The sequence below is a fragment of the Macrotis lagotis genome, chromosome 4, assembly GCF_037893015.1.
Source record: "Macrotis lagotis isolate mMagLag1 chromosome 4, bilby.v1.9.chrom.fasta, whole genome shotgun sequence".
Taxonomy (NCBI): Eukaryota; Metazoa; Chordata; class Mammalia; order Peramelemorphia; family Peramelidae; genus Macrotis; species Macrotis lagotis.
The window spans coordinates 111,459,287-111,471,957 of record NC_133661.1 but is presented as its reverse complement, the minus strand read 5'-3'; the positions used below and the strand labels follow the sequence as shown (position 1 = coordinate 111,471,957).

Here is a 12,671-nt window from a genome sequence, read left to right as displayed (position 1 = left end):
ACACCCATACTGAATCAATTCCAGGGGCTCCCTATTTACTTCAGGATGAAATAAAAACTTTTCTGTTTAATTTTTAAAGGCCTACAAAACCAGTCCCCCATGCCTGGATGGCAGCTTTCTTTATGTCTGCCTCATAGATTCCCTCTATTCTATTAAGATACAGCTCAAGCATCAGTTTCTTTATGAATCCCCTCAACTACTAGTGCTCTCCCCTATCAAACAATCTTAAATTTAACTGATAATTTAGCTCCTAAAAACTGCTTAAAAATACTTGTTGATTGATCATTGGTCTGAACCTAGGACTGAACCAGAACAGAGAAAACTTGGAAGATATATTACACTTTCAAGTGTCCTTGGCATAAAAGTCAATATTCAACACTAGTATTCTCCCAATGTTAATATATGAACCATGGGAAGAAATATGGTGGTTGTAAATTAGCTGCAATATATTACCTACAGCTTGTTCATAAGAGTTAGTGTAATTTCATCCACATCAAATAGTATATAATAGAGATTGTATCTCTTTGAAGTTAGAGATTGTATCATTTTTCAATCTTTGTGATCTCATCTAAAACAGTGCCTTGCAATAGTTTTATGTTGTTGTTCATTCATTTCAGATGTGTCTGACTCTTCATGACCCCATTTGGGATTTTCTTGGCAAAGATACTGGAGTGGCTTGCCATTTCCTTCTCCAGATCATTTTACAGATGAGGAAACTGAGGCAAATATAATGAAGTGACTGGGAGAGGATCACACAGATAGAGTCTTAAGCCAGATTTGAACTCAGGAGGATGGGTCTTCCTAATTCCAGCCTTGGCTCTCTATCCACTGCACCATCTACCTGACCTTTGTACGTAGTAGGTATTTAATAAATGTTTCTTTAGTTTTAGTTTTGGACACACAGGACTAATTTTGGATACAAAGTTATGTAGCATATAGGGATAATGGATAGAATTGAACTAAAATATCAAAAGACCTAGAAAAAAAGAGAGTAAATGCTACGGGGCTTTATGGAAGGGCATTGTCAAGGAGCCACTAGGATGAGAAAAATGTATGAACTTTGATCTCTATTAGGCAGTATTAATATCAATGAGATCACAGATATAAAGTATCAAATAACTTGCCTGGGAGAAAAAAACCACAATTCTTAGAAATGATCTTCTATAATTGAAAACATTTCTCTGTGTATGTACTTTTTACAGATTAGAGTTGTCTTTATTAGAAAAAATCTATTGTAAAGTGAGTACCTAATTAGGGGATAACTGAACAAATTGTGATATCTGAATGTAGAAGACATTTGCTGTGTCATAAGAAACAATGGATATAATATGGAAATATGTTAAACATGACTGTACACATATAACCATATCAGATTACTCAATGTCATGGGGAGGGTGGAGGGAAGGGAGGGAGGAAAAGAAATGTAGAACTCAAACTCTTACCATAAATGAATGTTGAAAGCTATCTTTATATGTAATTGGAAAAAAATGAAAATAATTTTTTTAAAAGAGGAAAAAAACAAAATAAGAATACAGAGAAACCTATAAAATATATAAGAACTGATACAGTTTGAAGGGAGAATAGCTTACACCATGACCAAAATCACATGAAGGGAAACAACAATGAAAGACATCAGAACTCTGAATAATACAATGACCCATTACAACTAAAGAGAGCTGACGAAGAATTGCTCCCATCTCTTGCAACTACATACTTGGAATTAGACATGACCTCATTCTTTATCATGCACAGTCAATATGTAAGTGTATGTATGTGCATGCTTGTGTGTGAAAGAGAAAAAAAAAGAGAAAGAGATATTTCTTCTAAACTATTATATTGACTCTCTTATGCATTCATTGAATGACTTACACATATTGACTTAAATTCTTTGTTATCTTTTAGTCTAAAGTACTAATAAGCACCTTGGGGGTAGAAACCCTGACATGAATTTCGTTTCCATTTAAAACAGTGCTATGCTAAAAAAAGTGACTTAATGCCTTGAGAATCATCCATGGAAATACGTGTGTGTATGCCTTGTGTATATATGGAAATTATTATTATCACATGAGATTAAATATACATACATGTGTCCACATAAGTGGTATGTTTATACATACACAAAAATGTCAAAATCTGGTATATATTTACATGAATTCTATTAGAGATAAAGATACATATTCCATGTATAAGCACAAACATGTATATAAATATGGGTATATGTACCATATGTATACACACATGCCATGTATTTATGATACATCTCAACATTTGGAATATATTATATACATATATTAAAATCTGAAGTGTATATATTAGTATAAATATTATACATGTACCATATATACACAAATTTTATATATATATATACATATATATATATATATATATATATATATATGCATATGCATACATGCAAACTTAAAGTTCACTGCTTTCTCACCTGGGTGCAGATCATCAGCCTTCCTGAGCACAAAGGGGAATGAACTCTACCATGACTAGTATGCACTCTGGACAGCTCAGGAAGCAAGAAATCAGCCCTAGGAACCAGGCTGTTGAAAGCTAATCATCCTACTTACAAGCTTCCATTATTTTTGGCAATTATCATCCCAGAACAAACCACTGGCTCCAAGTCAGAATCTATTTCCAACACCCATCATCCTGACCTTTACACACATAGACACACACACACACACACACACACACACACACACACACACACACTCTCTTTCCTTTTCTTCCCAGGATTTCTTATCCTATTCCATGATCCTAGATCCCTGAAACTGAAGAACAGCAGACACATTTACAAAACCTATTTCAGAATTCATTTTTATTTAACAAAACAGCAGAAAAACCCATAGAATCTTGCCAATTCTCAGATCCCTTTTTCTCCCACCACCCCCCCCATCCAAAAATCATTCTGGTAACAGTGACTCAGGCAGGGGAAATTAGGAGGAAATTTTCATGTTTTACTATTCAAATCCAAAGAGACCCTCAAGAAATGATACTGATTAATATCCACCACTGTCAATTTAACTCATTGCTGGCACTCCACCTCCTGGTGCTGGAATCCATCTCTGAGGACACCCAGTGAATAGCTCTCCCTTCCCTTCTATCCACTGTTCCACTCTTCACAACATACATACTCTCTCTCTCTCTCTCTCTTTCTCTCTCTCTCTCTCACTCATTCACTTACTCATTAGAAACATGGTTCACCCAGAAAAGGCCCTTGATCTCTTTACTCTCCTCCTTCCTGCAGGCAGGGTGGTTATTATTAATTATTGGGAGAACTCTCTGTTCCAACCCTGGAGAAGGATGTGGTTGCTTGTTCCATAAGCAGGCAGTGCTGTGAGGTTTGTGAATCACCTAGAAATCACTTCCCACTGGAGCTAAGGAAGAAACTGCTGCTTTGTGTAAGACAAGGCCATGGATAGAAAGAAAGGAAGAAGGGTGGGGTGGCTGAGAGAAGTCAAACTTCTGACTCAACCAGCCCAGGTTCCATCCTGATCATGACTCCCTTTGTCTCATCTCTCGAAAACATAGCCCTTACCCTATATACACCTAAATATCATAGATTGGGATCACGGACTAGAGCAGAAAGAGACCTTAGACATCATTTATTTCAGTTCTTTTTCAAAGGGGCCAACCTATGTCTCTACTCTTCAAAACTCCCAAAAGCCTTCTCTACCTAAACCCAAATTAGTTCCAAAACCTTGCTATCAATTAGAGCCTTAATTATAAGTTTCTCGTGTGTCTGATTTTTTCTATTAGACTGTTAGCTCCCTGAGCACAGAGGACTCTCTCTACCTTTCTCCATGGTGTGGGGGTGCTTAGTATGGTATACTATTATATGAATTATTTGCTATATTCAGGAAATTATTCTTGGGCTATCTCATTAACATAAAAGTACAATTTTAGAAAAGTGAGGCAGGATTATCTGTGAACCATGATCCTTAAAAGAGAACAGGATTTTCCAAAGAAGATAATATTGCATGTTTTATGGTGCTCAGTGGTAAATATGAATGGCTACACCCTTGCTATTTGCAAGGAAAAGGCAACTAGATAGTGTAAAGATAGAGCACCAGACATGGGAGTTAGGAAGATCTGAGTTCAAACTCAGTCTCAGACACTTACTAGCTGGGCAACTTAATTTAACCCTGTTTGTCTCGGTTTCCTCATCTGTAAAATGAGTTGGAGAATGAAAAGGCAAACTATTCTTAGTATCTTTGCCAAGAAAACCCTTAAAGGGGTCATGAAAAGTCAGACTTGAGTGAAGTCAAACTTGGGGCAAACTTTGTTATATAACTTACTCAAGATCACAGAGCTGGTAAGTGTCTGAGACCAGATTTGAACTCATGAAGATAAGTCTTCCTGACTCTATCCACTCAGTCATCCAGTTTCCCACAAGACACTCCGTACCCTTGATGAGTTTACATTCTACTGGATAGAAATTGAAAGACTTTTTTTCTTTAAAAGATAGAAAGCATACTGTGAGACTTTTAAATCTCCATTCAAATATTTATGGAAGACTTGCTATATATATTGTCGATTTGTCACTGACCAAGTCCTATTGGAGGAAATGAAAAGTATTGAAAGGAATCAAGTTCTCAATCTAGGGGAAAAAATTCTAAGCAACAAGAAGTAAAGAAGCCAGAGTTTTAATCCCAGGCTCAGCACTGAACATGCTTAAGTACTCCCAATTTTTTCATTAATAAGTGGGAAAAAGCTTCATTCTTTCCACATTCCTCAACAATGTGATTCAACCTCTATCAGGACTGTAAGAAACTCCTAGATTCCATTAGCATCACACAATTTCATACCTAATTATGTACTCATTCTATGTAGGTTTGTCTTTAAAGGCAAGGGCCATGCTTTTATTTTTCTGTATCTTCCATAGTAGAGGCAATATGGTACAGACAGTTGGTCTCAAATTCAGAGAGATCTGGATATAAGGACATCCTCTGACACACAATGTCTATATGACTCTAAAGTCACTCAATTTTTCAACTAGAGAATTTTCCAAGACTACAAGTTGCATAATAGTAACTGCCAATCAGCATCAATAAGAATTTCTTCAAAGTGAGCTCTCTAAAAATATTAAATAATTCCCTCCCCCAAAGAAAATCTTCCATAGGACACACTAGAAAAGCAGCAAAACTTTGTTCATTAGTATTAATATAAAACAAATATCCTTAGTGGGGTAAATTATCATGGAAGTACTGAGCATTCCAAAACCAAATAGAATTGAATTTTGCTACACTTTGGTCTTCTTCTCTCACCTATATGCTTATGGCAATACTAGAAATGTTCAAATAGAAGCTGAATCAGTTGTTAATGATATGGCATATATGGCAGTGGGTTTGGATAAAATAATCTTTAGGTCCTTTCCAACTGCAATGTTATTTAATAAACACACATTTAACATAGCAAAAGTATATATAACGAAGGTTTTATGGGCAACTCTCAATCAGAAAATTATTTCCTAAGATACATTCTTATCATTATACCCATTTTAGAGAGAGTTAGTCTGAGGTCAGATTAAAGTTGGAACTCTTTTAAGCACTCTTTGAAGGTGTGCAGAACATTTTATATGACTAATCTCATTTGAGTTTCACCACATGCTCTTTGGCACTTTTTGTTTAATGATTTCAATCACATCCAGTTCTTTGTGACTTCTTTTGGGGTTTTCTTGGCAAAGGTACTGAAGTAATTTCCTTCTTCAGTTCTTTTTGCAAATGAGTAAACAGAGGCAAACAGCATTAATTAGGTTACCTAGAGTCATATAGCTAATTAAGTGTCTGAAGTTAGATTTGAACTTGGGTCTTCCTGACTCCAAACCCATACTGTATAAACTCTACCATCTATTATCTCCATTTTATAGATTAAGAAACTGAGACTCCAAGACACTAACAAGCCTCAAACCCGAAACTCCCTCCTCCTGCCTCCAAGTTCAGTGCTCCATCTACACCCCACTACTTCTGTTAGAACCTCATTCCCCATGAACTAAACATCAGTCTCCATGATCCTAGTCAGATAACACAAACAGTGTTTCAGCAGCAAAAAAGCTTTCAAGTTCTAAAACCAGGAGAAAGCCTTTTTATGAGCCCCAGGCCTCTCATCATCTTCCTTGGACTAACCTGTAATCCCAAAAATTGACTCTCTGCTGCAATTTAGCAAGTCATAGTCTCAGAACTCTCCATTAGAGGGAAAAAGAGGAGAGAGAAAGGTTTGTTCCTTAAATGCAAACAGCTTCTAGAACACATGTGATCTGAGGATATTGCTTCTTACACAACAACCACACAGGAGTACACTACCAGTTTGATCTGACACTAATAATAATAATAACAATAATAACATTTATAATGTACTTTAAAGTATAAAAACTTTGCATATACTAATTCATTTGCTCCTTCCAACAACCCTATTATTATCCCCTTTCCACAGATGAAGAAACTGAGGATGAAAAAAATTAAATCACTTGTCCAAGTTACACAGCTCAGTTAAGATCTGAGACAGGATTGGATCTCAGGTGTTCCTTATCCCAAATCCAACATTTTGCCCACTGTGCCACCTAGTTGCTTCACCTTACCTAGGTGGATAACCACCCATGCCCTGAGGTCCTAGTTCTCTTCCCCATTAGATAAAACATTTTCACTTACAAGCAGTTTCTCCTTTCTTTCACTTAACCTTGAACCTTAACCTTGAACCTGCCAATAACCATTTTCACATGCAAGACTTTTACAAACTATTGCTACAATGCTACATAGACAATAATTTTTTCTATCTGAGGACAGCTAGGTGGAACAGTGAATAAAAGACATGGGACTGGAGACAGGGAGACCAGTTCAAATTCAGTCTCAGACACTTACTAGCTGTATGACTGGGCAAGTCACTTAAACTCTTTGCCTCAGTTTCCTCAATTGTAAAATGGGGATAAAAAATAGCATCTCTCTCTCAGGGATCAAATAGATATTTATGAAATGGTTAGCACAGAACTTCCCCCCAAATTCTTATGTCTAGATTCTCCACCTGGGCTTGGACACGTTGAAGCAGTCTAAGCTGGGAAAATGACCAGCTGGGATTCTTCCTCATTCTGCTCTTGGGACATAGGGAGAGAGAGAGAGAGAGAGAGAGAGAGAGAGAGAGAGAGAGAGAGATTGAGAGAGAGATATTGAAAGAGAGAGAGAGAGAGAGACAGAGAGACAGAGACAGAGAGACAGAGACAGAGACAGAGACAGAGAGACCAGAGCTCAAGTGTGAGGAATAAAATTAAACTTAAAAAGGAGATGGGCAAAATGAACTTGATCAGAAAACCTCACTAATTCCTACTATTTTCTTTTTCTCCCTTTTTCCTCCTCCAAATAAGAGAGGAGAGATATCATGAAACAATAGACCCCCTTGCAAAAACAAGAAGACTTTGGTTCAAGCCCTTGCCACTGAGTATTCAGTCACTGTCTCTTCTTTGAGATTCTGTTTTGTTCTCTGTAAAATGATCAAGGTTGGCATGATCTCTGCTAAAGCCCCTGCCAGATCTTTATTTCCATAATGAAAAAAAAAGTTTCTCTTTTAATTGTTCCCCAGAACTTAAGGTCAGAGCTCTGTGTGGCCTCTCTCATCCAGTGACATCACTGCCTGCCTTGCTTTCCCAGGATGTGACATCATCAGTTCCCATAGGGAACTATCCCATCCCTGTCCCATAATGTAAGAGGAAATGGTAGTATCCATGAATGAATATTATTGGGAAGGGACTTTTTTCCCAAGTTTTCATATAGTGCAAGTACCTATTATTAGCCTTTTAAGAGCTGATTCCTACCCCCCCACACAAATGCTCTACTTTTTAATAAAAATATTAACTTTTTGAAAAAAGACTTGGATTTTAAAACTTTCCTTTTTTATATTCTTATAACCAAATATCTGTACTTGTCAATGAAAGTCAAAATAAAGTCTTTAATTTTTTTTAAATGAAGAGGCCAGAAATGAGAACTACGGCATTTTCTTTACCCACACCTTTTGGATGAGCTTCCAAGAGCTCTGGCAACAGGGTCCTGGCCTGAGGCCAGAATCTCTAGCTTCTGTAATCTTGGACCCCTAAGAAGGAAACTGAATTTTGATAAGGCTAGGGATTAGAATTAGGATTTCATTGGTCTAGGGGACTTGTAAAGAAACTCCCCCTACTAATAATGCAAGTTGTCACTTTACCTAAAATTATATTTAATAAAGAATTACTTAGAGTATTGATGAGTTAAATAACTAAATATAGGTCAAGAGTCACATAGCTAAAATGGGTCAGAAGTAAGATGCAAACTTAGATCTTCCTTGGTCACCACACAAGAAAATAGTGCACTAGGTCACTTTTGATGAACAAATGCAGGAAAATGCTGCATTTTAAACAGGTTTTAGCTTGACTGAATTGCATCCCAAAAGAGGACTAAACTGTTATTGAGCTGTTCTGCAAATTTTGGACCCTCAACTTGGCAATGGTATACAGATGTTGTAGTAAATTCAACTAAAAGCTAAAATCATGAAAATTTCAGAGAAAAGATTGCTCCTGTCCCAGGGCAGAGACTGCCACCTGCTGAAAGGCACATCCAACCTTACTGAAGGACTAGTTTAAAAACAAAACAATAAATTGATGGCTAAAGCAACTTGATTCCCTGACTTCACAATTAGAAGTCAAGCTTCTCAAATATACCTTCCATATGGATAATGGTGACCAGTCCTAAAGAAGCAATACCTTAAATTTAGGTGAATGCAACCAAAAGAAAAACTTATGGGCCACGTAGATGTTAAGGGGCACAAGAAGAATGCTCAACCCATTAGAAGACTGTATCATCTCCTAGAGGACTTTGAGAATGGAATTGTTACCTATCAATCCAAGGGGATTTAGAAACAACCATGCCAAGAATCGAGAGGATAAACAACCTTTAGGGTCCCTTCCAACCCAAGAATTCTGAGAGCTTCTGGAAAACCCCAGTAAAAACCCAAACCCAGCACAAGCCAACTTGTTACAGTTTTCAAAAAAAGCATAACATTTTGGTAGTTCCTGGAAGGAAAACTTAAGCAAAGCTCAACAAAGAAACTAAGATACTATCACTATCTAAGATAAATCTAAGAAGCATCAGATTTTGTGAAATCTATTTGATTTTTTAATGCTGTCTTCAAAAAAAGTTTTATTTTGTAAACAAAGCATTATCAGGTCAGAAACAACACTGTTGCTTCAATCCCCCTAGTCCCAGGAAGGTACAACCTTACTAGACTGGAGTTTCTCTAACTCGGGAGGACATTCTAAGGTGTGAGTGATAACTCCATTTGCTCAGAAGGTGTGAAGGCTGGGTAGTAGAGATGAAAGGGTGAAGTGTCAAACAGTCTTTTCCTCCTCCCCTTTTCCCAAGAATGGTTTTGTTTGCATCTTTCCTTCACCCTCTGAGGAGTTCTACCTTATGTCATATTTCCATAGGTGTCCTATACACGCTATTAGTTTCCGGATGGAGTTCTGTCACTGGAGTAGTAACATGTGCACCATTAACATTCACACAAAAATAGGAACTTGTACAGGAGGAGAAAAATATCCTCAGTTTAAGAATCTGATCCACAGGAAAAGGGTAACATGGTGTCCTTCATTGCAATGGAGATGGATTTCCAGGACAAAGTAAGGAGGAAGAGAGTGATAGGTTTCTTCTAAGGTCAGAACTCAGTACAGCAAAGAATCTGACACAGGTTGAAAAGGAGACTGGAGATCCTATTGCCAAAAGTAGCTCCCTTAGGGCAGGTTTAGGAGACCTCAGAAAATGTTCCTGGGAAGATGCTGTTTTTCACATACATTCCGGGTGTGAGAGAGTTTGACGATAGCCGCCCCCTCCCCAGCCCAGATGCACGCGCGCGCGCGCGCACACACACACACATACACGCACATACACAGACACACACACATATAGACACACACACACACACACACACACACACACAAACTGCTCCCACCCTCGCCACGGTCCCAGGTCTATCCATCAGCATCATCACTTGGACGGATGACTTCACCGCTCAAACAGACAAGGCCAGACACTTGCCAAGCTCTAAGCCAAAGAAAGAAGAAATGGGGGGAGTGGGGGGGGGGCAGCTGGGGCCACGGGGACTTGCGAGGATCCAAAGGGCAGGGCTCCGAGTGTCCCCGCAGCCTCCCCGGGCACTGGCCCGCAGCCCCGTCCCGGACCCCCGGCCCGCGCCCAGCCCCCCGCGCCCAGCCCCAGCCCCCGGCCCGGCCCGGGGCCGCACTCACGTAGTGCTTGGACGGGTTCCTCCTCTTCTCCACGTCCACCACGGTGGCATCCCGCACGGCCGAGGCGAGCATCTTCCCGCTGCGGCGGCGCCCCCGCTCCGACTCTGCCTTCCCCGGCGCCCCGGCTTCAGCGCCTCATCCTGCCCGGGGCTTCCCAGGACGGGCTGCGGCTGCGGCTCTCGCCCGGGGCGCCCGGGAGGATGCGCACAGGTAGCTGCCCCGGACCCCCGCGGCCGGAGCGAGGACGCGCCCCGGGCTGCAGCCCCCTCCTGGCCTGGCCCGGGGTGGGGTCTTCCTGCCTCCCCGGGCTGGCGGGCTCCTTCCTCCTTCGCCCCAGCCGGCTCGCTCCGGGCTCGCGAACTGCCTCCCGCCGGAGCCGCAGCTGCCGCCTCCCGCCCGGCCCGAGTCCGGCGGGAACTGGGGGAGGCAGCGGCGGGGGCAGTGCCCTGCCTGCGGGGGAAGGGGCGCCCGCTGCCAGGGGGGTGGGCAGGCGGTGGAGGACTTTCCCCGAGCGAGGGCGAGGGCTCCGCGGCGACTGTGGCTGCAGGAGCGGGAGGCGGAGGGCCGGGGCCGGGGAAGGGGAGGGCTGCTGAGAGGGGAAGCGGGGAGGGAGGGGCTCCCGGGCCGGGGGAGGGGCTCGGGAGGACGAGGAAGGGGCTGCGGCCGGGCACTGCCTAGGGGCAGACCTGCAAACCAGCCTGCACCCACTCTGGGGGAAAGCCGAGGGGGAGGGGCAGCGTCGGGAGGGAAAAATTACCAGGGAGAAGGACGAGTATGGGGGGGGGGGCAAACGACCATTTCCTCACTACAAAATTTCTTGGGTTTGCCAGGACCAGGGGTGGTAACCAATCCCCCACTTCAGCCACCGGCAACTTCGGTTTTATTTATTTATTTATTCGCTTTTTGCTAGGCAGTGGGGTTAAGTGACTTGCCCAAGGCCACACAGCTAGGTCATTATTAAGTATCTCAGGTCCTCCTGACTCCAGGGCCAGTGCTCTATCCACTTGGCCACCTAGCAGCCCTGCACTTCAGTGTTAGAGTAGGGATTATTGGAGGGAAGGGCCACTCTGCCCTCTACCTAAAGCCCTGGGCACCCCCTCCACACTCCTCTAAAGGGTCTTTATCATCTAAAATAACATGCTCTTGGTAACAAGGCAGTGCAGTTGAAAGAATCCTGTTCTGTGACCTGGGATCTAATCCCATCACTGACATCAACCAACCACCCTCCCTTGCCCCCTCTAGGTTGTTGCATCAGTGGAAGTTGAACTAAATCAAGAATTCTGGATCTGGGATCTATTAACTTTTTAAAATATGTATTTTTAAAATATTTCTACACAATCAATCTCCTTTGTAATCCTATTTATTTTGTACATTTAAAAACATTTGAAAAGGGAATCTATAAACCCTACCAGATGACCAAAGGGATACAAAAACCAAAAAAATCCTTGGACTAAATGATCCTCAAAAATCCTTTTCAGTTGTAATGTATAATCTTAACTACAGAACCTGGGGTAGAGAATGTGATGTGGTGAGAGTGGGGGAGGGCACCCACAGGAGCTTTGCTAAATAGTTGCTCCCCTTCCTTACTTATCACCAATGAATTCTTTCTCTGACTTGGATCAATTTTTTCCCTTCTCCCTTCCCCCTCACAGTCATTTATTGACTGGGATTTGGCTACTGCAGGGACAATATTAACTATTACTGAAATAAGAACACTACTAATTCCAGATAAAGGGGAAGGGTAGTGGAATATAGAACACAATGATGGGAAAGAAAACCACTTCAACCACCTCAGTGTTCTAGATTTGAGGTATCACCTGGGATCTGTAAAGTGCCAGCAGTCATTTTGCAGTGAGAAGGGCCTGTCTTTTCCTGCTCTCTGAAGCTTGACTGCCTGGGTCCACCATAACCTTCATTAATTTAATTCAACAAATGTTTCCTGAAGGTTATTCATTTCCAGTTCACTTCCTTTTAAAATATTTAAAGGGTAGTGCTTTCCGATAATATTTTGGTGGTTTCACAATTATAATCCAAATTTATGAATTTGGACCAATATAGGGAAAGTCTAAATTGTGATGTGATAGGGTTTTTAAAAAATTATTATTATAGGACTTGGCTAATATTTTGTACTTAACACTGTTAGCATCTGAGCTACTGCAGAACCTAGCCCAACTTTGGAAATGCTTGTCAACTCTCTTGGTCTTTGGAAAGAGAAAACAAAAACTCCTTATTCCAATAAGCTCTACACCAATTTCAGAAAGTCATGTAATATATGTAATATCCCTGGACCTCAGTTCCATTTTTAAAATGAAGAAGTTAACCTAGATGATTTCTTAAGGCTTCTTCCAGTACTGGGTTATTTGGTTTTGTTGCTGTTGTTGGGTTTGGTAATGTTTTTGTT

The 12,671-nt window shown here is 40.9% G+C and overlaps 1 protein-coding gene across 1 annotated transcript in view; it reads right to left on the bottom strand.

Annotated features, from left to right (window-relative positions):
- Window positions 1-10,368, bottom strand: part of SH3PXD2A (SH3 and PX domains 2A) — a 362,190-nt gene extending 351,822 nt beyond the window's left edge. The window contains exon 1 of the mRNA XM_074233789.1: window positions 10,271-10,368. Within this exon, the coding sequence (XP_074089890.1) occupies window positions 10,271-10,342 (72 nt within the window). The 5' untranslated portion in view covers window positions 10,343-10,368. The remainder of the gene's footprint in view (window positions 1-10,270) is intronic.
- Window positions 10,369-12,671: the final 2,303 nt, after the last annotated feature.